This window comes from Mesocricetus auratus, unplaced genomic scaffold (assembly GCF_017639785.1).
Source record: "Mesocricetus auratus isolate SY011 unplaced genomic scaffold, BCM_Maur_2.0 Super-Scaffold_100013, whole genome shotgun sequence".
Taxonomy (NCBI): domain Eukaryota; kingdom Metazoa; phylum Chordata; class Mammalia; order Rodentia; family Cricetidae; genus Mesocricetus; species Mesocricetus auratus.
The window spans coordinates 55,621,980-55,648,691 of NW_024429196.1; the positions used below are offsets into that span (position 1 = coordinate 55,621,980).

The window sequence follows — 26,712 nt, forward strand, 5'->3', positions numbered from 1 at the left end:
TTTGCAAATAAAAAGGGAGGACCCTTTGACCTGTGAATAGCATGTGCCAATGGTTCTTTTCCAGCTTAGTTGACTTAAGGAATTTCATTGGCCAAAGGGTCTTTAATTGCATACTGTTTAAAAGATGCTTATCCATTGTGAATGGGACCTAGAAGAGCAGCCAGAACACAGACTCAAGTAACAAAGGGGCCGGCCTGGATCAGGGTGGTCTTTTGGCTGCCAGAAAAGCATGAAGGATTCGGTCACTCATGAAGCAAAGGGAGAAGCAGGTCTCTGGAGGAAGGGATCCCAGGTGTGTGCAACTTACACTTGAACCTGCTCCTCTGTCCATTCTCAGAACCAACCGTTTGGAGGCTGCAAATTCACGATTCTTTAACTTGGTCAAGTTTCCTGTCCTTGTTTCATGCCCACACTCACAATTGGGATCTTTCACTTAACAAGTCAGACTTTTTTTTTCTGTATTGGAAATTAGTACATCTGACCATAGTAGCCATACTAAACAGCAGCAGTGGCTTCCAGTGAGTTGGACAAGCTCTTTGTCTACCACAGATCCGTCACCCTATACACCCCGAGGAGGATGCTGAGTGTCAGGGACCACACCATCATGCTATAAGAAAGAGTCATCTGCAATCCCAGCACTTAGGAGTCTGAGGAAGATTAAGAATTCATGCCAGCCAGAACTTGTCTCAAACAACAACAACAAACTACTCATTTGTACATTTTTTCTCTTTTAGGGGTGGATATGATAGAAGAGCATTGAGACAGTCTTGTGCATTTCAGGGTGTCATTGAATTCCACATAGAGCCAAAGATGACTTTGAACTGTGTGGGCTTCCTGCTTCTATTTTCCTAGAGCAGAGATTAAAGACCATGGCTACTATGCCTGATTTTATGTGGTGCTGGGGATTGAACCCACAACTTTGCACATGATAGGTAAGCACTCTACCAAATGAGCTTCAACCCCCAGCCTTTACGGTTCTTTTAAAATATATCTGGCCTCTATTTTAGAGGCTACATTAAAACAGTTCAATAGGAAAAGAAAATGATACTTCCTCAGGAGAAGTCTGAAAAAGGCTGTGGAACCAAACTCAAAGTGTGACAGAGAAATGATCTGAGCCAATAGTTTGAGCAGAATAGACAATGTCACTGGCAAAGTGCAGGTTTGAGAAGCATGTCTGTGGAAAGGCTCATTGAGGAAGACCAGTACAGCAAGCATTGCAAGATGGGTTGCAATTAACGGAACACACTCGGTTTTGTTTTTGTTTTTGAGACAGAGTCTCACTATGTAGACCAAACTGGCCTTGAACTCAAAGATCCCCGTCTCTACCCCGCTTAGTGCTAGGATTAGAGGTATGCGCCACCACACCTATTGGTGTCAATGTTAATCACTAAGGGAAATTTTATTTTTGTATTTATCTTAACCCCAGTCAGTCCCTCAGTAGCATATATGAAAAGCAGGATGCATTATAAGATGAACACAGCTGGAAGGCAAAATTCACGGAAATACCATTTGTATTGTAGCTGGATCACCAGAGACACTTCCTATGACTGCCAAAGAGGAGAGCAGAGGAGGGGAAACCCCTAAGTCAAAATGAAAGCAAACCCAAACTGTTTATTCATTATCTGATTTGAATAGGTCACCCCCTGGCTGAGAACACATTTCCTAAATAGTAGTGTGTCTGGAAGAGTGCTAGGGTCAGGTCTCAGGGTAGAGGCAGAGTGGGGGGTGGGTGTCAGCATTTACCTTCTTTCTTGTCCCTAGGCAAGGGACAAAATGAACCACATCTTTTTACACAAACATCCGCACTAAATCAAAGTAGAGCAATAGATTTTATTTAATTAAAATAGATTAAAAACAGACTGTGTAAAAGAATTAGAATTTTCAATAACTTACTGTTATTTACATTAGCAAGTGTTGGTCATTAGTAGACACAGTGAAGAGATGAGCTCGCAGGACCCAGACCTTCCTGTGGTCCAAGCTGTAAGCGTCCCTTCCTCCCCATCCCTTCCCTTCTGATTCATGATGGCAATTATGCCACTGAGTGCACCGGGAGAGGAACTTCAAGCACCCTTGGTGGTGGAAACAGTATCACAGCCTGGAAGAAGAGCTCAGAGCTGGCAGAGAGGAGGGAGGAAAATTTCTCACTGGGTTCATATGCACATCACTGAGGATGCTTTCCCCTCCCTGAAGCCAGTACTCGTCTCTAGGCTTGACATTGTGTAAACACTCTTTCCAGCTGACCCCAGACCCCATTTCCAGGGAGAAGACGTAAAGCCACACATCTCAGGGAAGCCCTGAGTCACTCAGTATCCCCTGCCCTTGTGGTCCACACCTTGGTGACTTATCAAAAATCCTCTTGAAATGCTTCACGCCTTTGACACACGAGGGGAATTGGGGAGCCAGGGCATATGACCAAGCGGAATGCTCCCCTCAAGTAGGCAATAAGAACAAGAGGAAGGGCGGCCCACAGGAACAGTGCCTCCCAGGAGAAGAGGCAGAGCAGCAGGACACGTGGCCTCCTGTTGCTGGAGTCAGCCCAGACGCAGCCCATGGACATCAAGAGGCTCTGTGCCTCCGCTTTCAGGATGTCCAGGCCTGGTGAACCTCAGGACCCTGGGAGGCCCGGGCTGAGCAGCAGCTTTGGCCCTTGAGGCCACTCAGTGGACAACATGAGGACATGCAGTCAAGGACTGAGGCAGAGAAGGCCTGATGGAGAGTGTCAGTCCAAAATGTCTGTCTCAAATGGAACCAGGTGGTAATAGGACAAGTTGGTGACGTAAGCTGCCGGGTCATCACCGTCCTCCAGATCTGGGGTGAACTCACCACCACTCTCAAACCTGAAAGAAACGACAGAGGTGAAGGCCACTTACAGGACCCCAGATAGAAGAAAGAGAGGGCAACATATAGCCAGTGCAGCCAAGAATACTGAGGGATGCAGGCTCTGTGAAAGGGGACGAGGGACATCAATGAGACGTAGTCCTTCCCAGGCATGCAGCAGACACACAGGAGGGACCGTGACTATGCAGACTGGATAAGATGGGTGGCACTGCACAGGGAGGGCTTCTGAGCTTTGGTGCCTTTGCAATTACTCTCTGCATCTGTTTCAGCAGGTGAGCCGGGACTTCGCTCTTCTTTTCATTTGTGGTGATAGTCTGGCTTCTGTTCTGGGCCAGGCCCTGTGTCAGCTTGGAGAACAGCAAGGGATGGGCAAGTGTAAGGGATATGTCCTCAGGGAACAGGAGTTGCAGGAGTTTGCAAGGACACCAGGGAGGGACACTACAGGAGGCTCCCCATGGTCATGGAGGGAGGCTCTCTACCTGCTGGCCAAGCCTGGTCTGATCCCAGCTGATTCAGCCTCTGAAGGGTGAAAATTGCATGGATTTGGAAAGCTTACACAGTGTGTGTGCAGGACCATCCTGAATGCCCCACCACCTGCTCTGCCTTCATCATCTCCCCCAGACCAAAGTATGTCCTGAAGACGGGAGGGAGGGAAGCTGGAAGGAGAACTGTCAAATGTCTCAGGACCCTCCTGCCTCACCTCATCAGGCTCGCCATGCCCTCAGTGCTCACTCATGGTGTCCACCATCCTTCTGGGTCAAATTTGGGTGCTCTCAGCAGATAACACTGCATGACAGCCCCTACTCACAGCCCAGGGCCACATGGTAAGCATCAAGTGCCAGTGGCCTTCCAGTCTCTGAGTGTTCACCAGGCCACTCCTAAGAGACTGATGCACGCTGTGGATCTCAGTGACTGGGAACCCCGAAGAACTTCACAGAGGGCATGACATTAGAAGTTTGCATGAGAAACTGTGTTGACAGAATAATCCCCTGGCCTGCTTAGCCGTAGGCATCCCACCACGGGGATGCTGCACCCACCACATGCAGCTTCTTGGGGACCTCTGGCTGACAGAGATGGCACTCTGGTGCACACTGAATGAGTGCTCATGGAAGAGAAGTCCTTCAGCTTTGTGTGAGGAGGTGCTGGCCAGGGACTGTTGCCATAGGAGTCTGTTTCACACCACCCGCTGCTATGGGGCTGCCTCCAGAGCATTCCCAGGGACCTTTTTCTCTCCTTAGGAGCTCCCAGCAACAAAGCCAGACCTCCTGTCACCCCGTCCGAGGATTCTGTTACCCAGGTAATTCACCAAGGAGCTGACTGACAGGAGCCAAGCATGCGGGTAGCTGTTCCTGCTGGCCTCTAGGTGGCAGGCTCTCTACAATACGTCCCGATCAGAGGTGGGAGAAAGCAGGCCGCAGTGGCCATTGGCTGTCCAGCCCTCAGTAATCAAGGGCTCTCTCTAGAATAAGGTTCTAAGGATACACTCATAAACTTGAGACCACATGTGTGTCACAGTCCCAGTCCAGGAGGTGAGGCATGTGGCTCCTGGATCCTGGACCAGAAGCTGGGCTTTCACACCTCAGAGCCAGCACAAACCAGATCCGGGAGCTTTGTAACTTCTTCAGAATGCTCTAGTGGTTGGGTGACTAGGCCTCTCCTTAGGTCAATTAATCAGACTCTCACCAGAATATATGAGGCAAACGTTTAAAACAGGGACCCCTAAACTGGCATCGTCTGCTGCTGGGTGCCTTGGGGCCATGTTCATCCCTTCCTGTAGAGCACTGCACAAGCCACCAGCTTTCAACCCCATGTATGAAACCACATCAGAAGCTGTGTACTCACAAACGCTCAGTGGAGTCTGCATCCAGGAGCAGGTCTTTTCCGTTGGGTATGCTGTGGTCAATAACTATTGTTTCTGTGTTTGCCAAACAAAATCCATTGGACCTCATGATTTCTGAAAACCAAAGCCATAAGGAGAGGTCAGCACTTGGGTTTAGAATTTTAGGACTTATCATAGATTGACCACTCTCAATGTTGGTCAGAGAAGTTTCTTTCTGCAGTGGGCAATTGTTAATGCAAACTCATAATTGATCACAATGCTGAGAATAAGTGATGCTAACTGCTCAGCCTCAAACAGGACATCTAGAGCAACCCCTCCGAGACTCAGGGAACACTGGGAAGAGAGGACAGAAAGAATAAGAGCTGGAGGATGGGAGGAGAGCTACGAGACGCTGTCTTTTGGTACTGATGTAGCTGTTGCATCCAGAACTCACAACAACAGTGGCTACCTGCACAAGACTGGACCCATCAACACCTGTCATGGGTGGGAGAGGGACCCCTTCCTGAGTTGACACAGGCAGTTAGTTATGGGAACCATGGAAGGGAAAGTGATATCCCTCAGTGGTGTAGATATAGTCAGACTCAATAAATAAATAACCTCCCATCAGTGCTCATGCCAGCAACTGTAATTAAATATAGTGTCACTTAAAAAGTCATGAAACTAGGAGGAGGAACGGTAAAGAGAAGAGGTTCAGTGTGGGAGGGAGAGTGTGACAAGAGGGAAAACTGGGTGAGGAGAATATACAGCGCTGTGTGTGTGTGTGTGTGTGTGTGTGTGTGTGTGTGTGTGTGATTGTGAAATCAAATGTTAGAACTGAGGTTTACATTGGTCTCCACCTTCCCCATCAACTATTGTCCCTTGTTCTCTCTCTCGCTGCTCCAAGAATCCTTCTAGAGTTCAGACAGGCAGTTTAAGGTGCTGACACCAGTGCCCATAGGAGCAGTGTACGTATCTCCCTGAAGGAAGATCCTCTGGCTATCCAAACACCTCCCATGTGCCCTTCCCCGTGGGTTTACAGTGAAGGATGGAGTGTGGAAAGTAAATAGATAACTGGGCTCAAGCTTGCCGCAGGATCTATGCATCACTGTGACATGCGACATCACACAGTCTCCCTGCCCTTTCTGACCTCAGCCCTGGCTGAGCCCTGGCTGGCAGCACTCACATCCTGGTTAGTCCTAAGCATCAGATGAGACCAGAGTACATTTTAAATGAGCAACCTGTTGGCTTCCCTTCATAAAATTGTATATGCACATTAACATGTTCCCTGTAAGCACAGATGTGCGTTCTTTAGAAAAATCAACAAAAAGTGGTTTCCTGTATCCATACTGGCTGTTGGGTTCTACGGGCTCTCCTATGGTTGGAAGAGCTGAAGTAGAGAATTGGTAGTAGTCACTAAGCTGGAGGCTTAGACTGAAGCCTTTTGGCCTTGGAACTCTTCTCCTTCATGGGACACCTTCAAGATTGTATTTGAGAATCTCCAAGGATTTACCTAACTCTGGTTTTCCCATGATGTCCTGGGCTCCATCATGGCAAACAAGTATTCATTTAGCTACAGACACCCTCTCTGAACAGCAAAACTTAAATGTTCAAATCTCTAATGCAAAATGGGGCAGTGTTTCTGTCTAGGCTTTAAATCATCTATAGATCACATATAATACCTGATACAATGTAAATGATATATAAATCATTATTGTAATGACGGAGGAGAAAGGGCTACACTTGATCAGTAGACTAGAACTTTTCCCCAGTATTTTGGCCTGTACTTGGTTGAGTGAACAGATTTTGGGTCCACAGATACAGAGAGCTGACTGTGTAAGAATCCAGAACGGCTTGGCTCTCTCTTTTTTATCTACTGCAGCCTTGACATTTCAGAATTTCTGCATTTCTCTCCTTTTCCTCAGGAGCTGAGCAGTCTAGGTGCCATCTTGGCCTTGGAATCTTTTCCTCTCTGTGAGCCTCACTTATCTCTAGTCCTTGGCTGTTGGGCAGCTGAGCTCCATTTTCAGGAACACCTCTGTTAGTCCTCTCAAGCCAGGCTCTCACCCTAAAAGACACGTTTAACACATACCCCAGATAATGGGTATGTTTAATTTACAAGAGCGAATCCTCACATTAGGGACACGGCTCACTTCAGTCTCTCCTCTCCTCCTATCACACACAGCCAACAAGAGTACCTTTCCCTATCTTAAGGGTTATGGGACATCAGGTGCCTTTATTTCTAAGGATTATCTTAGTCCTCCTCCCACCTGACCAGGTCTAATTTATTCTTAAATACATAAATGTGCCTTTTCGTGATGAAATTGTCCCTTCCTGTCTATTTTTAACCTTTCTAGTCATTTGGTGTTCCATTCTGTGAACTTCTCTCCAGATGTAGAGAATTAGGGAACTACCCAGAAAGGAATAAATCAAACTAGGTTTCCTCTTCACTCTCACAAAAGGTTATTCATCAATTTGCCAAGTCCTTGCTGAAATGCAAGTCCAGCTTCCTGGTTTCCTGGAGAAGGGGCCAGCATGTGTCATGGGTCTCCTGCACACTTCTCAGTCAGTCATGGCCATGGGCTCTCAGCTTCCCTTGTTCCCTGCGCTTCCATCTGAGAGGGACTCTACAAACCAACAAGGAATGGGTCTGGGAACTCAGGTCATCATTTCCTTGTACCCAGAACAAAGCGAGGATATTTAGTTACTGAGCTGTCAGACTGAACATCCCCAAACCCCACACAAAGTTCCGATTCCCTGTCTCCCCACTCAAGGGGTGTGGCAGCAAAGAGCCACTTTCTTTATTGTTCTTATTAACTCTGACCCAAATCTGTCTGTCTGAAAAAGTGCAGGCAGCCCCAGTGCAGCCTCCGCATGGCTAACTGACAGCCTAGGGCTCCTTCTCCCACCCCTTTGCCAAGGGAATATGGGGTGGGGAAGGGATCCTGGGAGTTCAAACAGATGTCACTGATGCAAGTCGCTTCTGTAAAACTCCTGGAGCTACTAGCATGCCTAATTTTTGCTAAATGTAAATTATGGAGTCTAGGAACCTATACTGGTCCCTCCAGAATAGATTTGGAACAAGTCACTCCTCAGTTGTCTATAACAAAGAACCTTTGGGAACATAAAGGAGAGCTAGAGTTCCCAAGGCCAGTTGGACCCTGAGGACAATAAGTACATTGGTCTCTAGTCCCTCAAAATCCCAGCCCCCAGGTCACAAATTGTCAGTATTTCACAAAAGATGAACCCGAGAAGCTCTTGGTCCCTCTTGGATTCCCACCCTCATCACTCTGAGCCACCAGCTGGATCTATAAACCTTTAGTGCAGCCATTCCGAACTGGCTTGGAGAGGGATGGTTCACTGAGAAACACTAACACAAAAGCAGGTACCACAGCAGGCACAAACCTAGACACACACACACACACACACACACACACACACACACACACACACACACACTCCTATACCTGTGCTAGCTAAAGCTGGAGCAAAGATACTGTGAGGGTTTATATTTTTATTTCTTCCATTCGCTTAAAAACAAGGTCTTAAGAAGAGCTGTGACTTAAGACCTAAGAGGAATTATCCAAAATGTACAACAAAGAAAGTCTATGCTTAGCACGAATCTAACTGTAAATAACCAGTTGGCTAACAGTGCTTCAGCAGTGTCCTCCCCAGGCACCATCTCCACACTGAACAAGAACGAAGGCTTGAATGGGAGGTTACTTATCAGTCTTCACAGGTGGGTGGAGCTCCCCCTATATGCTTGTGTGTTTTGGAAGGCTGGGAACCCTTCAGGGAGGTGGGCCTGACTGCAGTGAGTGAGTTGCTAGGGGTGGGCAAAATTGAAGAAAAATAACAGGGCCTACAGGCTATTTTCAGGCAAACTTAAGACATGAATTTCTTGACCGTCAGTTTAGAACCCACAGCAAAAAATCAGGAACTACTTTAATTTTTTAAGTCACATCCCTCCCTAACTCTTGAAAAAATTCATTTTCAAGCTAACCCCACCCACCCCTAGGCAAGGATCAAACTCAAGGCCACAAATAAGCTAGGCAATGGTTCTGCCACTGAGGCACACCCCAGACTCACAAGATATGTTTATATTTTGTAATATTTAATTTATAGTTAATTTTAGAATTTACAGGTTAAGTCATAAAGATATAGACCGGACTCCCCAACATACTCTACATCAGCTCCCCTTACTGTCAACACTTCATACAGGTAGGGTCCCTCATCACATCCGGGGAATGACACGGGGACAATACCACTAAGTGTACAGCCCCTTCAGTGGAGTTTCCTCAGTGTTCTTTTTTTTTTTTTTTTTTTTACGAGACAGGGTTTCTCTGTATTGTTTTGGAGGCTGTCGGTCCAGCCCGGCCTCGAACTCACAGAGATCCACCTGCCTCTGCCTCCTGAGTGCTGGGCGTAAAGGCGTGTGCCACCACCACCCGGCTTCCCCAGTGTTCTACTGACAGCCTTTTCTTCTGCTAGATTCGATCCAGAACTCTATGTTGCACTGAGCTAACTGACTCTGATGGCTCCTGGTTTTTTCTTGTTTCTCATGACTTGCAAAGAATTCAGGTGATCTACTTTACAACTCTTCCTTTAACTTGATTCCAAGGTGGTTAGAACTAGGTGATGTGCTATTGGGAGGAATCCCACAGGGCCTATTGAGTGTCCCTCTGTGGAAATATGGGGTGCCTGTATATGTGTGTGTACTACACAATGTCCACAGGCCCGCTATTCAATATCCATTAACAACTATCTTCCAGATTAAGGCCTTAATACTGTACAAACCCTGTTTCTACTTGAACTTTCACCCTCTGCTTTGCTTATCTCCATCAATGGATCTTTTTAGCATCTTCCAATCTGTGTGCACGGCGCCATAATAGTGATTTTCCTAATTTGTAACTGTGGCAGAGTTTACATGTACCCTATACCACCACCCCTTCAGGTCATCAAGTTTCTGATTCCATTTCTTCTGCAGACCTTTAGTCAGTCATGCAGGCATTCTCAGTATAAACTTCCTCCATTCTAAGTCCTTCCTGGCATTATATTTTAGTTTATCCCAGCAACAGAACAAAAGCAATATCCTTTTATTAACTGATTGACTTGTCTATCCCCATATAGTAAAAATTAAGGCTAAGATTGAATAGATTAAACAACACACACATTTTAAAAAATGTATTTCCTTTCAAACCTTGAATGGGAACAATCCACTTTTATGGCTGAAACCATATTGGTCCTACTGGCCATAAGTAGGTGGAGCTAAGACTTCTATTTCTTTTGCACTGCATAGCTACAGCCTCACTGCAGAACACTTAAGATCTGTGCTCTCTTATGCTTAATAAACATTTAAATCAACATGGGAAAGGAATGCTTAAGTCTGAGTAGTTATCCTTGATGAGGCCTCAGAACATTGACAAGATTTTTCAGCACACTTAGTGCATAGTGCCATCTGGTGGAGCCCTTACCACCTACAGTCTCAACATTGAAAGTGAAAAGTCTGGACACTCAGAGCCCATGTCACCACCCCTAAGAGAGAGGGGTTCTGTGCCAATTCCATAGCACCTACTCCCTCCCCAAATGCCGGAGTGCTTGAAGAAACTTCTTAAGAGAAGGGAAGATGGGTCTTAGGAATTCCTAAGGAGAAAGGGGGAAGGAGCACTGGAAAGATAGTTGGATCAGCAGTGCAACTCTTGCTCTTGCAGATGACTTGGTTCAAGTCCAGCACATACATGGTTGATCATAACTACCCATAATTCCAGTTCCAAGGGATTCAATGCCCTCTTCTGGCCTCCATAAGTACCTCATGCGTGTGGTGCATAGACATACACGTAGCCAAAAAACTCATATGTATAAAAAATAAATCTTAGCCGGGCGTTGGTGGCGCACGCCTTTAATCCCAGCACTTGGGAGGCAGAAGCAGGCGGATCTCTGTGAGTTCGAGGCCAGCCTGGTCTACAGAGTGAGTTCCAGGACAGCCTCCAAAACGATACAGAGAAACCCTGTCTCGAAAAACCAATAAATAAATAAATAAATAAATAAATAAATAAATAAATAAATCTATCTTAAAAAGGAAGAAATCGGTGTGAAGTCTGTGCAGCTTGCTGAACGAGCTGCCCCCTTAGTGAAGTGCGTGCTGAGTGGAGCCGGCAGGATGTTGCTCAGTGCGCACACTCCAGCTAACATTTGTGCACGACAGTTCATGTGAGGAGCTCTGGCTCCAGAGAGGCCTGGCTGTTCTGGCAGCTAAAACAGAGGGCTGGGAATGGCCAAGGGTAGAGCCTCAGGAGTGGAGGACACCAGAGGAAGGGCTCCAAACACATCTTAGGAAGGAGGCTATCCCCAGACTGCTGCCTCACACCAGAGGAAGGGTTCCAAACACTTCTTAGGAAGGAGGCTATCCCCAGACTGCTGCCTCACATAGCAATAACCCCACACCACACATGCACACACACACTCCACACCTTGCACCGAGACTTTTGGCAGCAGGTCCTTTACAAATTCCCTGCTTGTTAACCAGGGCTCTGTGGCAAGCTGGACCCAAACCAGGCCCTGGCCAACTCTTCCCATTGGGGCCCACCAGTGTCTAAGGGGCATATTCCCAAGCCCACTGCCCCATGTCTTCCTACTCACTGTCCCTCCCATCCCTGGATTTGATCTGATGCAGCAGCTTGTTCTGCAGTTTCTTCAGAGCCAGGCATGACATCTCATGGTCTGGTGTCTCAAGGTGCACAAGAAGGACAAGATCCCTGCCTCTGCAGGCCTGGATGCTGCACCTCTGTTACAACCAAAGGCCGTGGGGGAATTCTCCCACAGTGGCAAGGACCTGTCCCAGTCCTCCAAAAATACAGGAAGACTAAAGTCCTGGCGTCTGCATTCACCCCCTTTAGTTCCACCCCATTATTTTCAGCCTTACAGGACAAACATGCACCATGTGGTCATTACATCATATGATCAATACATGATAAAATAAGGCAGGGCAGCGGACAGGGGGGCAGGGGACTTCTCCAGAGGCAGCTCCTGAGATCATCTGACCCCTCTACTGTGACGGCTCCAGGTCATCTTGAGGCAGTGTCCCATCCCTTTAAGGGTTATGCTGTTCTCTTTCCCATTTGCCCCAAACAATGAAATAGTGAAACACACAGGCCTCCCCTGCACTGTTCCCACTCAGACTCAAGAGCAGAAGCCTGCCCGTGTGCCCCATCTGACAACCAATGAGACTTCAGAGCCTGTGGTGAACCCTGTAGGAGGGTTCACAGACATTGACCCAGACAAACAGCCTCACTACTTACAATAAACTGTATAGAAGGTTCTAGAAGGCAGATTCCAGTTACCAAGTGGCCCTAGGCTCTGTTCACTCTCCTTTAAGATAATCCAGGAAGCTGCCAGACACCAGCAGCCCCAATGGACCACCCACCCTGCGCACTCACAGTCATATCTAGGAGACCTCTCCCAGCCCAGGTCCTAGAACCCACCCAGCCAGCTCAACCCATGCACACAACTGGGATTATCATCCCTGTGCGGCTGATACACAACTGCCCTGTCTCTTTGTCACTGCCAGCCTTCCCTCCTTTCCTACCCTTCCCAAGGATGGAGCTGAGCATCTCACCACATGCCTTCTGTCCTTCCCAATGGGGAGGCTGAGCCCACCCACCGAAATGCCACACTGGGAAACACTTGCCACCCCCACAGCCACCTAGAGCATTTCTCCCATGCCTTCTTACCTGATATTTTGACAGGACTTTGAAAGCTGGGTTGAATTTTATGGACATTATCATTCTTTAACACCTGATCCAGAGGCGATCTTTCAAAGAAGGTGAGTACAACCTCTGACCTAGAATACTGGGGATAAACACAGTTATTACCGAGGCTGAAAAGCTCTCCACAGCAGGTCCCACGGGCATGCTGGGGTGGTGTTTGTCCACAGAGGTAACCCCAACTGACATGATGCTCAGAAGGCAGCCCCAGGCCTGTGCAGGGGCTGATTGATGGCCTGTGTCCAGTGAGTGGACCACTATAGCTTTGTTTACAGTGGCTACCAGGCGAGGCCTCTGGCTAGGGTGGGTGGCTCTGTGGAATGCTTTGCACACAGCTGGCATATAACACCCAGCTCCCTCCCTTACTATCAGCTAGGTTGCTTCTACTTCAGCCATTCAAGTAGGGGAACAATACAGCTAACGAGTTTGGCCTGACCCTCCAGGTTCTTAGTTCTCCACATCAAGCTCACAGGCTCAGTGTGTGAGTTCCAGTGGGACGGAACTGAACAGTGTGAGTTCCAGTGGGAGGGAACTGAACACCGGGGCCGCCAATGATGCTGACCCTGCTCCTGGCTTCCTGGCGCCTGTTAAACCTAAGCAAGAAGAATGGTCTGAGGCAAGGGAAGAAAGCAAAGGCTACTACTTCTCTAGAAGCCCATTCCCTCCTGCCTCACAAGACATGACTCAAGAACCTAGCAGAGCCCACAGAAGTCTTCCTTCCCTTGATTGTCTGCCAGGGCATCCAGGGGGAATGAAACACTGAGTGAGATACAAGGAGCTGTCTTTAAGTCCGGGTGGTGACAGCCACTCTGGCCTCCCTGCCCCACCTAGACGCCTTGCTCACCTTACACGGCATGCTGATGACAGTCTCCAGCAGCTTCTCAACCTCATTGAGCCTGGTCTCTATGTCGTGTGCTTCCTTGATGGCAAGCAGTCCTAGAGCAGAGACAGAAACAGCCCAGTCAGAGAGGCAAGCAGCCTACGATGGCATAGGTAACGAACACACAACAGGTATTCCACGGGAAGAAAGCCACCCCGATGTCATCTGCCACAGCAAAATTCCTGAAGTAGGCATGTCTCAGTGTCTGCCATGGATTCTTGAAACCACATATAGAACCGGACCCAAAAATATAAACATTTTTTCTACCATAATTCAGCCCAAATCATATGCCATGGCCACAGCTCATGCTTCTGCAGTCTGAAGTGAGATGGGAAAGCTTCCATGAATTTCCAGGTTCACAGACAGACAATGCCCTCTACAGTAGATCTTAGCCACTCTGCCTGCATTTGTGGAGTTTGTCTTTGGTTTTGGTGTCCTGATTCAGGTGAGACTATTCGCCTCTTCTCTTTGTAGCATCTCTTTTCATGCCCCAATTGCCAGCATCACCACTTTCCCATTTTATGACCAGCAATAAGCAAATAGGAGTCATAGGACCCTGAGCACGGATACACTAAGACAGCTACTATGGTTGGTGGTGGGGTGGCTTACACATCATGGAGACATGAGACAAAGAAACCATTCTCACCTCAGGAGAGTCAGGGTGGGGTGGCTTAACAATTCATCATGCTACCCAGAATGGCAAATAATCTGAAACTTAGTCATTGTTTGTTTTGTGAACTTTTGCTTAAAAGAACAGAAAGGCAAGGAGACTCAGCACTCACTCAGCCCTGTGTGTAAGTGCTAGCCTGTGAGGTCCTGCCCTGCGAAGCACACTGATGATGTATGACTCTGCTGCAAATGATGCCACTCATCCAAAAATGACAGTGGAAGGGAGACAGGGGTGGAAGGTCCCCTGCAGTGGGACATTGTGAGGCCATGCCACTAACACCGAGACACAGCCAGAGCTTAGCCAGAGACCCCTCAGTTGCCATCAGTATGAGCAAGGGGTGTGTGGCCCAGGACCTACCAGCCTTGATGACATAGGCAAGGACTCACTCTGCCAGTGACAGCTGCCCAGACCACAAGGCCTGTATGAATGGAGTCCATATTTAGTCATCTAAATGCAATCTCAGAGAAAGCCCATGTGGGCGTGAGTCATGGCTCTTTCCAGGAACCCAATCATCAGTGCTTGTTATAGGCACCACAGAGTGGTCACCACAGGCTCTGACTGGCTGTTGGGCCATGCGGTACTTTATTTTTAAAATCTTATGGCTTAAGGCCATACTTGGGAGATGTGAAGTTTTCTCTGTCTCCCGTGAACAACACAAATAGAAGACACCCCACTTTAGCTTCTCTCGCCCGCTTTCAAGGGATGGAATTATGACTCCTTTGCATACTAGTTTTGCCCAAGACTCTGTATGGCCAGAATGGCACAATCCCCAGGATCTGCAACAGAACCCCAGAGACCTAGATCCCAGAACTATGGTCAATCCCTGAAAGTTTCTCTCAGGTTCTTTTCTGGCTTTGCTCACAAAAGGCAAAGTGTTAAGGTTTTAGGTAAATGACCACCTGGATCAACAAACATGATCAAAATGATTTCTAAAAACAAGCTGATTGAAATTAGGAGGCACCAGAACACACAGTTCCTGGGAGCTCCTACCCAAGAGTCCCCAGATGTAATGAAGACATTTCTAAAAGGCTAGCCTAGGCTATCCCTAATGTCCACACTAGCGCCTCCTTCACCTGGCCCTCCAGGTATGCAAGTACCCCTGCTTGTTGATAGCATTTTTTGATCCTGTCTCTTCTTCCTCCCTCTCTCCTTCCTCAGCCATGGAATGTGCAAAACCAGAGGAGACAGAGTGGGTTGTGACTGCCCCACTGGAAAAACCTCAGGCTTCCCATACACTGCCCACATTCAAGGACAACACCCTAGCCATCCCCAGAGGAACTGGGCCACTCCCTCCCTCTCTTCCCAAGCCCCACCGAAACCCTGTCTGTTGAAGAAAGGAAAAGCAAAGCAGAAAACAACAGAGTGCCAGAGTTCCTGAATGTCAGCCCAAAGCCCTGAGCTCTTCAAAGACAGAAAGAGAGTCATATGTGACATGATGGTAAGTTTGGGGCACCATGTGACATGTATGACAGTGGTCTATAAGAGATATCACCTAGAAACAGCACAGCTGGCTCAGCTGGTGTAAATGCACTCATGATGTTCACACAATGATAGAAATCAAAGACTCTTTTCTCCTTTCTCACTGTCATTAAGAGGGAGTGGCTACATGCATACATGAGGCTGAGGATGCAAAAGGGTGTGGCTGTGTGCACACATGAGGATGCAGGAGGGCGTGACTGCATACACACCCGAAGATGACGATACAAGAGGTTGTGACTGCGTTCACACCGGAGGATGAGGACACAGGACTCTTCTTTGCACTAGGTCACTTTGAACATCCTTCCTTGCTACAGAGTAGTCTGCAGAGGACAGAGCCAAGTCAGAACTCCTTGGAAAGTTATTTGTAAAGAAGAAAAGAAATCGCATAACAGCGGCTGCTTCCTTCAAAGAAGCGAAGCTGACTTCCGGTTTCCGAGACCTACAATCCTAGATGGGAGTCCATCACACTGACACAGCAACTACTTTTATTCTCTAAAAATGTGGTTCGTAGAAACCATCCTCCTTTACAGCTAGTGTGCAGCCGGTGTACAGCCGGTGTATAGCCAGCCAGGCTACACCACCTCACCAGGAGGAAGCTTTGATTCTGGCTCATTAGCTGGGATGACAGAACCCTGCTTACACCTTTGTTTCTCGTGGTTGGGTTTACACCTGCCAATGGAGAGGTAAATACACTCTGCTCTAGCCAGAGGACAAGGAACACTGGCCCTTAACCAGGTGGTACAGTAGCTTTGCAAAATGGTGGATTCCTTTATGTCTGTGGAAGCTTTCCTAATAGCAACACAACCTGATGACCACTGCTATAGCTGTAGCCCCAGGGCTGAGAAGCGCAGCCTGGAGAAACAGGAAAGAGCCAGCCCAGCATTCAGCACCTGGCCCTTACCCCTATCAGCCCCAGGACAGTAAGGAACAGATGAGTCACCACCAGCCACCTGGCTTCTTATAGCCCCAAACCCCAAAGTTCACAGTGTTCTTCCTTTGGGATCCTGGACATCACTTCTCTTCAATCATTTAAAAAATGTTTTCTATTAAAAACCACTTTGATGCATACACCCTTCCCTCTACTCTGGAGCTGCAATGCAGAAAATGACATAAATTTTCCTCTGGAAACTTATTGTTTCACACTCTTGGAGTTTCTTAGTGTCACAGCTGGTGGAATCCCCAAATGCCTGCTGCCACTGTGGTAACAATCAGACTCTTCAAGTACCACCGTGAAAGGCTGAGTTCTGAGAACAGTCTGCATACAGGTCTCTGCTTTGACTTGCAGGGACAGGTGACAAGAGCCATGGGTCTAAGCGGGAAGGCCATAGCACAGAGCACTATCTGCTCATAGTTGCATATTATCCTATTGCACCTACTGAGTTCCTTGAAACTTCAGTCATTTGGATCTTTCTTCTTTCTTTCTCTTTCTTGTTTATCATTTGGCTTAGGCTGGGTTTTCAAAATGTCACTTGTGTATACAGGAAGTCACAATTTCAACTTTATTATTTAATGTCCTTAAATAAATAGCTTTAGAGCACCTGATTCTTCTGGGTTTTATACTCCAAGTATTATTAGTGGCCCATTCTCCATAAAGGGCTTTAGCCTTGCAAGAAAAGAACCGAGAATTTGTGCTTAGCTGATTGCATCAAAAGTAAACACCTGCTTCATTCTTGGAACCAATACTGAATGAAGCAAGTATACACATCTATGATTTTCAAAGTCTAACATGACTTTGCTATCTGAGATTGTAATGGTAAATACTGCAGGTGGACAAGATAGTCGTGAATATACACAGATGCATTCAAAAAATAAAGCTTCATTGAGTGGCTATAGTTCTATAGTTGGCCAGCAGAGGGTGGCAACACACCACATAAACTCAAGGGTTTCAATCACAAACTCAGAAATGACAGTTGCCCCACTATTCAACATGGGAAGAATTTGACCCAGAAGGTTTCATAGACGCTGAAATTTTTCTGTTTTCTGAAAAAGTAATTACTCATACACCCTCAACTCCTAAAATTTATCAATACCATAGTTTGTAACATAAGAATTTTATCTCAGTTTAGCACAAGCAGTAAAAAGCTTAAAAATTATTAATAATATGACATATAAATCTCAGCAAGCCAAATACATGAATACTCAGGGACTAAGTGTCAGCCTGGCTGTGCACGGTGGTGCATTACTTTAACCCTGGCATTCTGAAAACTGAGGCAGACCTGGTCTACACAGGGAGTTTCCAGGTCAGTTAGAGCTACAAAGTAAGACCCTATCTAAAAAACAAAACAAAAAAAAAGTCAGTCTACAGCTGCCCCTCACAGGGTGTGGCTTAGTCCCTAAGGGGCTTTACCCTTACAAGAAAAGAACAGTTTGTGGCTATTTTACAAATGCCTGCTTTTGGCAAATGTAAACACGTTTATTCCTGGAACCAAAACTGAGGGAAGCAAACATAAACAAATTAGTTTCCTAACCTCAGAAACCTGAGTCTGAGGTCTCCCATTCTGGTAAACAGAGCTTGGTCCCCACACTTGTGACAACTGCCTCAGGCTTCCGTAGAAGACTTTCGGGACTGGTGGGGGATGGGTGCCACAGGGATGTGGCACACTTCTAACCCAAGTGCTTCAGCAGAGAAATCCTGCTCATAAAGACAAGATGCTGCAGAGGTCAATAGGAGCCAGCGCATTAAGGAATGTCCATGGCCCACAGCATCTGCCTCTCCTAAGACGGGAGAAACTTCCAGACTCCTTAGAAAGGACAGCCCTGGGCGAACCTTTCTGTTGGGGGCATTTTCAAATGGGGCCAGATAACAAGCTGCATTGAAATGGCTTTTTGTCCATTTAACAAATGTACCCATCAACACGAGGCACACAGAAGGGCGGGGCTCTCAGAAGTACTCATTTGTGTGCCATGAAAGAGGTACACACAATCTCAGGGCTGGCGGCTCTAAAAGCCTGAATACACACATATTTTGGAGACAACATACTTTACATTAAAAAACTATATCAACAATTTCTAAATACCTATTTTCTTTTTCCCCTTCTCTCCCTCCCTCCCTCCCTCCCTCCCTCCCTCCCTCCCTCCCTCTTTCCCTCCCTCCTTCAGCTGACTTGCTAGGGACAGAACGCTGGGCCTTAAACACACAAGGCAAGAGTTCTCTCTACTGAGCAGGAACCCCAGCCTCTAAACAGGTAAGTCGAAAAGCAGAGCCTAAGAAATAATCAGCTCCTAATTCTTTGTGAGGTGGGTGTTCCAGTGGAGGCTCAAGTCCCGGAAAACGGCAGTGACTCTTTGCTCAGTGCAATTGCACAATACAGCTCATGGCACGCACGAGCACAAGTGTGTGTTGACACAGGGCAGAAGAGCGCTGGACACTAGCAGGTCACTGGAACCCTATCACAGCCCAGGGGACTCTGGCTGGTGGGCTTGCCCCTCCTTCTGTCCTATTGATCTGGGCACAGCCAGGCTTACAGGGACCCTAGAAATGGAGGTGAGGAGTGGGTGTCCTTCCACATCTTTCCCAGGACGAGAAGCTGGAGGTGGAGTCAGAAAGAAACTTCCCTGGAGCCCACAGGAGGAAGCTGCTTCCTTCCCTTCTGAAGCTTCCTGCTCCCAGCAGGAGGCCCCTGCTGGGACTAACCGGCTTTCTCAGTGGGAAAAAAAAATGCATCTGAATCGATGAATCGAACTTGCAGATTTTTCCTGCTTTCTTAATCCCTCCATCTGTCCATTATTCTCCCCCAACTAAAGCAAATTCCCTTCCTAAAACTCTGGCAGCTTTTAGAAGTCACTCACAAGTCAGGCACGGTGGCACATGCCTGTAATTCCAGCACTTAGGAAGCCAGGGCAGGAGGATATTAAATTTGAGGCCAACCTGGGCTCCAAGGTGAGACCCTATCTTAACAAAACAAACAGAAAACTCATTCACCTGGCCATTCCTTTCCCCCTGGGCTGGAGATCAATCCTGAAGCCTCCTTTATGCTAGACACAGGCACTACCAATGAGCTACCCGACCCTGCCTCTGCTAGTCTGTCTTAAATAAAAGGCATGGGAAACCTGCCCATTTTCACCTCTCCACACAGGAAGGGTGCACTATCTAAAGTTCACAAACCAAAGGTCAAGGTTGGTGTGGCCAAAGCTATTGCAGGAGTCCTGGGCATTTGTGCTGGCCCCAAGGCGGACGGAGGCAAACACTGACCACACACGGTTCGCAGGGTCTTGGCCCTAGGACAAGGGCCCACTCACCCTAGCAGGAGGACACCTGAAGGATGAGGAGATGTAAAGGGCTAGGGAGGGATGGAGGCCCACGGGAGGTCCTGAGGGTGGGGAGGGTGGGGAGTGGTCAGAGCTGAGGCAGAAAGAAAGACAAGTTTATGGAGACCATGGCTTCCCAGGCAGGTTCTGGCAAAAAGCACCCCCCCATCCCCCTACCCTCAACCCTCCCCCCCCCCAATTCTGTTTCTTAGAGACACATACAATGGCCCAGGATTCCTCAGTCAGTCATGTCTGACCCACACCAAGCAGTAAATACTAGCCTGGGAACCAGTGAAGCCACAGGTCCAATCAGTCCCAATGTGGTTCGTGGTACACCCTCTCTCTTAGCCAGGACAGAGTGACTGGGAGGGTGGGGTCACACCTAGAAAGGGAGTATGAGTAGGCCCTTAGGTGGATCAGCCTTGTGGGACATTGGTCTTGTTGGGTACCAGGCCTCCCTGAATTCTCCTACCTAGAGGCCTTTTATTGGGGTTACTCAAGGCATGGGATAAACAGTTGTGAAAACCAGCAACTCCATGTGTCTAGCTTGGTGCTGGGTACTTTGTCACTATGACTCAGTACACTCACCACCTTGGCACACAGATGTTCTTATTGTTATTATAGCAAGGATAGAAGGGGAGACAGGTTTGAGAGGCAAATTAGAAAATATGTACGTGGATTGTGACCGTGAAACCTATTCCTTTGTATGCTAAATAGAAGAGGAAGAGGAAGGGCAGAAATACCAAGCCTCGAAGATCAAGCAACCTGGCTAAAAGCCACAGGGCAAGCAGTAGGTGCCAGAGCAAGCAAGGCAACCCCGTGTCTGGGAGCAAATGTAGTGCCCTCCTACGGTGACCTGGCTGGGTCCCCTGCTTTGCCACCCAATCTCCCAGACCCTCCATGTCCTCACACAGGAAGCAGGAGAGGTAATGGTGGGAATAAGCAACACCGTGTTACAAAGTCCCTTCCACTCCCCTCCCATCCTTATTCTGTCTGAGTGCTGAGATGTATTTCCCTCATCAGCAAAGGATAAGGAAACGTTGGTTCTCCAAACAAACAGGAAAAGGAGTTTGCATGTATCAATTACAAGAAAGATGTGGCTTGTGACCATCACCACTCAAGTTGGGGGTGGGATGAAGACAGGTACCAGTCCTCAGTGTTGTCAGGACAGCTAACAGCACATGAGCACACATACCAGTGACCTGGCCACATTCAGTTGTAGCTGCCAGGAACGAACAGAGCACAGGACTATGGATGGCTACTCTGCCCCTGACTCCCCACCAGCAGGGAAAGTCAGATCAAGGGTCTCTCAGGGGCTTCTCCAGACTGAGAAGAGACGGAATACAACCTTTTAAGTGATGGCAACTAAAACTAGCCAGTGGACTCACAGTGTGATCTAAAGACGCCAAAAGCGAACAAAAATAGCATGAAAAGCAGGGCTCAGAGGTAGAATGGGTGCTTAGAACACACAAAGCCTTACATTCAAGCCCAGAATACAAAATATAAAAATACTGTCAACTGTCTTTCTGTGAAATGACAGTGCCAGCACATGACAGTATGTGCCTCCAGTCTACTGTCCCCAGCCTGCTGCTGACCCTGGGGAAAGCGCCGTGGCTTGGATTTTCACCTTTGAAGATACTCAAGCCAAACACAGACTGACTTGTGCCTCCCTGCCAGCCCCTTGCCCCCTCGCAAGTTCAAGCCCACACACCTCTTCTGCAGCAAGCGGAGCTCTGTGGAGGGTCCCACGGGGCTCATCTTTGATTCTCTCTGTATCACTGTCTGCAAGTACCGTGACTGTTCTTATTTCCAGCTATGCACAATGCATGAATGGATTTCCGTTTACTTCTGGAATGTGTCACCAAAACAGTCAGCAGAGAAATGGCAGGTCCAAAACTGATTTTTGAAGTGGAACAATCTAAGTTCCTGGAGGGCAGCCTGAGGGCATGGGGTTCAGGGTGCTCACAGTGAGACCCATTGGAGTACCTCCTTCAGCATCTCATGGGGAGAAGCTGTGATGTAGGCACAAGGTCCTGGACCAGCTATGTAAGTTCTAACTGTTTCCACCTACAGGCGGGAAAGGCAACCCAGGTGTCATGGTTATCCAAAGCAGAGTACAAGATCAATGGCATGAAATCAGGCACCACGCTCCCTGTTTGGCGGTAACATCAAACTTCTCGCTGGCGTCCAGGTGAAGACGATGAGATGGGTAACTGGGGCAGACCTGGGGAGCTGAGCACACGTCTGGGATGTGGGAGACAGGTGCCGTCTCCGTGTCCAACCCTTCCTGTCCCAGCTGTAGCTTTCAAGTCTAGAAAGAGACCATGTCCTGAACACAAAGTTCATCACTGGTGATGACACTGAATATAGAAAGGACAGAAACACCACGCACAGGTTCACATTACAAACTGTGCTGCTAAATGCCAGGTTCCAGGCTGGCAGCCTCAGCCAGCACCTCCCACTCCATAGTCCCCTGAGGTGGCCCCACTGAAGCACAGGGCAAGCCCTGTGACAGAATTCTGGGCTTGCGCTGTGGGTCACACACCAACCTCTAGACTCTCAATGTCCCTGTGGCTGCCAGGCCAATCAGTCTCCATCCCTCTCACACCTGCTCCATTACATGTGGTCCCAGCAGCCCTCCAGCAGCCCTGCCTCCATGCTCTCCCTTGTTCTATCTTCCTCGGCACATCAGCTAGTGCTCAACTCAGATCAAATCAGTTCCCTGGCTCAAAGCCCTCAGTGATAATGGAGGCCATGACTGACCACCATCTGCCTGCCTCTCCAAGTCCCTAACCACACTCTCCTCGGCAGCCAGAGTGATGTCTTTATTATTTGGTGATCTTGTTTACTAATGCATTTCTCCTAACCAGAATATGAAACTCATTCCATTGTCCCCTGCCAGATAAGTTGCAAGGATGTTGTTGTTCATCATTCCATTGTCCCTGCACCTTCGCAGTGCCTGGCAGCCAATATGTGACCACGTAAATGAAATAGACCCAAAATGAAGTCACCAAAGATTCAAGCTCACCTGGCCACCGTGAAATAGAATCTGTGGCCGCAGAGGTAATCAGGCCAGCTTGGGTGTCACAGATCTGCAATGGGTGCTACCAAAGAGAGGATCAAAATACTCCAAGAGCCTCAAGTGGTTCACAGGAAAATTTTGCATGTCTCTGCTTTAAAAACGAAGACTTTATGTGTGAGATGTAAACAACGTGAGAGGTCTCGCTCACAATCTGAACAGTAGGTAATACACACCACAGAGGACTTAACCACAAGACAAAGCCCCGTGAGGAAAGAGCAAAACAGTAAGAAGGGGACACCTTGGTAACCCAAATGTAATGTCCACAGGAAGCAGCTACCTCCCCTGCCCAGGGCTGGAGGACAGCACAAGAGGTGGCTATTTCAGCCCTAAGTTGTAAACTACCAACCTACTGCTAGTTGGTGTCTGGAGACAGACCTGGTTCAGTGAAGAAATGATACAGGACAGAAGCCAGACAGATCCTGATATCAGCACTACATCTGCTCAGCCAAACAGAAGGCCAGGAAGGTGAGGTAGTGAGCACTGTGATTTCATTATCCCTGCCTGGGTGACAACAGGACACATAAAAAGCCCATGGACATCCACCAAGTATAACAAGGCAGAGAGAAAAAAAGTCTAATTCTCCCCATCTAAAATCTCTCTCATGGCAATTCTGTAGGAATCAAGGCAGAGGGGTCAGCGCCTCCTCAACTCCATGAAGATTCAGAAATGCAAAGTGGAACCATGGCTGGCCCGCTGTGTGACACTGTGTGTCAGGAGCTCAGCCTGCCCGGAGCAGTTCAGGGACCCATTTCCTTGGGAAATTTTACTAATAAACCGAGAGCACAAACCTAACCCAGGCCAGAAATTTAATAAATACAGACTTGGGAATCTGACTGACTGGAATTAAACTGCCAGCATTCCACACAACTGCATACCTTTTCTGTTTGAAGTGTGAAAATCCAGACAATTTTTTAATGCAAATAACAAATGTTGGTGCTACAATGAGGTATTTTACTTGATGCATGACTTCTCTAGGCCTGAAGGGATCGAAGAAAGAAAAGGGTCTTCCTGGCTTTGTGAAACAAAACTCGGGTGGTACTAGGGAAGAGCCAGCAGAGAAAGGAGATTCACGGTCACCCCTCTATTGCTCCCGGGATCCACCTTCATTCTGTCTAGGGGATACTAGCTGGGCCTTTGTAAAAGGTTTCCATCAGATAAGGATGGCCACCAGTGGTGGACAGTTCTAAAAATTAGATAGTGTGCTATCAGAAACTCCTGTCCCTCCAGCCACTGGGCCTCACCTCAGCTGCCCCTGCCACCACCAAATCTAACCCCCACCTCTGCATTCTCCTATCGTTTAGATACCCGAAAGCAGCTGTCAGAGCCCTAGTTTTACTCTTTTGTAGAATGTGTGGGCACACTGTAGCACCTGTGACATGATTGGAGTTTGTATGAATACAAAAGAGGCCAGGTGAACAAGGCAAGATGATTTCCTCCCGTCTGCCCCAGGGGAGGCCTTTTTTACCTGTGACTCCACACTGAAGCCACACCCCCTTGCCACACTCTCTACGCCAGCAACCCTGGCCAGACGAGGCTGGAGCTGAGAGTAAACAGTAGCATTTACAGACTTACTGTCATCAGACACTACCAGGCATTTCAGTCCTCACAAAAACCCACAGGCAATAGGTACTGTCATAGATGCAGACCCGGTTCCAGTTTGCCTGGGGTAAACAGCTGAGCTCTGAGACGGGCTCAGAGGAACAGCCTGGAAGTTCAACTTGTTCATGGCTTGCCTTGTCCCAAAAGAAGCCACTGAGTAAACCACCCACCCTTCGTTATGCTTTCTTGATCAGACATTCATTTGTGAAAATAAAAATGCAACAAATAGCACATTTAAAACAATAAAAACAGGTCCAATCTTGAAATAGTGCTCAACCCCTTGGGAGGGTCTGGGATGGCGATCTAAGCAGGCTTGTCAGCCGGGGCCTCCACACTGGCTGGCTTTGGGAATCTGTCCAAACGATGTATCTGCCAGGGGATGTGTCATGAGAATGGAGCTAATTATCCACATAATCCACACGCGGGTGGGGCCTATCACCGGGGGAACGGGGGTTATCTCAGACCTTAGCCAGACGGGCAACCAAGAAGGTATGTACCGGCTAACCTTGAGTACCTTCGCCCCAAGCTGCTCCTGGATTGCTGACTGGAGAGGACTGAAAAAGGAAGGCTTGGGTCCATGGGTCCCCAGGAGGCCACACACTGGCGAGAAGTCTATTCAGACCTCTCTCTATATGTGCCTCCTGTCCCTAACTAAATGTCCCACACCTCATTCCTTCCCGTCTCAATCAAGGCCTCTCCCGGGTTTCCTCCACTCTTAGTTCCTTTGCTTGCAGTAGGAAAGGGGAAGCCACTGCTGTTTCAGAAAACAAGAGTCACAGCCAACCAGGACTGTCACAAGGCCAGGGAGGAGGCGGCCATAGCTAATCGAATCCGAATGCGGACCCAACTCAGGGGTGGGGACCCTGGGCTGGCCCGACAGATGCAGGCGGGGCGGTCCCCTCCTAGGAGAGGTGGGAAAAATTGCTGCGTGGCACTTCACGCTCAGGCTCAACTGTCCTGGGGCAGCATAGAGACGGGGCCTCTCCCAAGCAGGACCGTAGCAGCGATCAGACCCTACGCGGTTCCCCAGTTCCGACACTCTACAACTGTCTCTACAGCAAACCCACTCGAGCCGCCACTGGTTCTCATAGCCGGGTAGGCGGCTGGAACCCAGTAGCTGTCAGCCCCGGGTGTCGCCTCGCAAAGTTCTGCCTTCTTCAGAAGCGACTCATTCTTTGGGACAGTCAGGCGAGAGTCCTGCTGACCTCGTCCCCTTTCCCACCCATTTGTCTTCCAGGAGTGTGTGCCCCAGGCTCCATGCAGGCTACCAATCCTTCCTAGAACCTGGGGTCTAGATGTCAGGTGCCGAGCAGTAGAGGGAAGAAACAATCTCAGTTTAAGTAACTCTTCCCGCTGACTTCATTGCACTTTGACACGATCTCGTCGCTCTGTTCCTCCCCAAGCGCCACTCCCACAGCCCGCAGCCCCCGGCGCCCCGTAGCCCCTAGTCCTGCAGTCCCGCACCTTGCCGCAGCGGCGCGCGCGCCAGCTCGGGCCGGTCCTCGGGGAAGGCGTCGCGGAGGCGCTTGCACAGGCGACCCAGGTCTGCGAAGCTGCGGTGCAGGTAGAGCACGCTGCGGTCGGACCACTCGGTGCGGATCTCGAAGAATTCCTCCTCGTCGCCGCGCCGGCTGACGATGAGCCTGCGGATCCCGTTCACCCAGCAGCCGCGCACAAACATGTTCACGAGCGACGTGCCCTCAAACACCGCCGAGGCCATGCCGCGGGCCGCGCATGCCCCTGCCTCCGGGGGCGCCCTCGGCCCCCAGCCGGGGTCCGCCTGGGCAGAGTGGTTCCGGGAAGGAGCGATCAAGGATCCTTCTTACAACGCGGCCGAACCCCACAACGGCGATTGAGAGTCTCGGTGCCCCGCGGATGTGCCCGGATTCCCTGCACACTCTGTAGCGGCTGCTAGCGCCCGGCGCTCGGGGCGGCGCCGCCAGGAGTCTGTCCCGCCGCGCAAGCCGCGGCTTTATAAGGCACTTCCCATCCCGGGCGGCGAGGGCGTCTACGTCGAGTCCCCGCTGCGGCTCCTCCCTCCCGTCTCCAGCTGACCAGCCGCGGGCTGTCCTGGCCGAGCGCTCCACCCGCGGCGCTGCCTCCCCAGTCTGCCGGCTGTTGAGCGAAGTGGCCCTGCGCTCTCCCAGCGAGCAAGGAGACTTTCTACTCTTCCCTACTGTCACTATGGATCCTCCGGATTCTCCAGCCGGGAGTTGAGCACTATGCCCAGCTCGCGCGGGGGTGGGATCAGCAAGTTACTGGAGTCCCCGGGCGCCTCCGCACGGGGCCGGGACGCTGGCACACACAGCGCGGGAATCGGGGCAGTGAGCTTGGTGT

At 49.0% G+C, this 26,712-nt stretch overlaps 1 protein-coding gene across 2 annotated transcripts; it reads right to left on the minus strand.

The window, feature by feature from the left end:
* Positions 1-1,810: 1,810 nt before the first annotated feature.
* On the minus strand, positions 1,811-26,712 carry Pxdc1 (PX domain containing 1). 2 transcript variants are annotated; one of them, XM_005066396.4, is made up of 5 exons: positions 25,840-26,677; positions 13,262-13,353; positions 12,385-12,502; positions 4,681-4,792; positions 1,811-2,837 (listed from the first exon to the last, which is right to left on the minus strand). In XM_005066396.4, exons 1-5 carry the CDS (start codon positions 26,093-26,095, stop codon positions 2,720-2,722), a joined length of 696 nt encoding a protein of 231 aa, XP_005066453.1. In that variant the 5' UTR covers positions 26,096-26,677; the 3' UTR covers positions 1,811-2,719. The 2 variants fall into 2 exon arrangements, with proteins under 2 accessions (XP_005066453.1, XP_021080673.1); XM_021225014.2 differs by lacking the exon at positions 1,811-2,837 and adding an exon at positions 2,844-3,185 and having other exon boundaries at positions 25,840-26,712.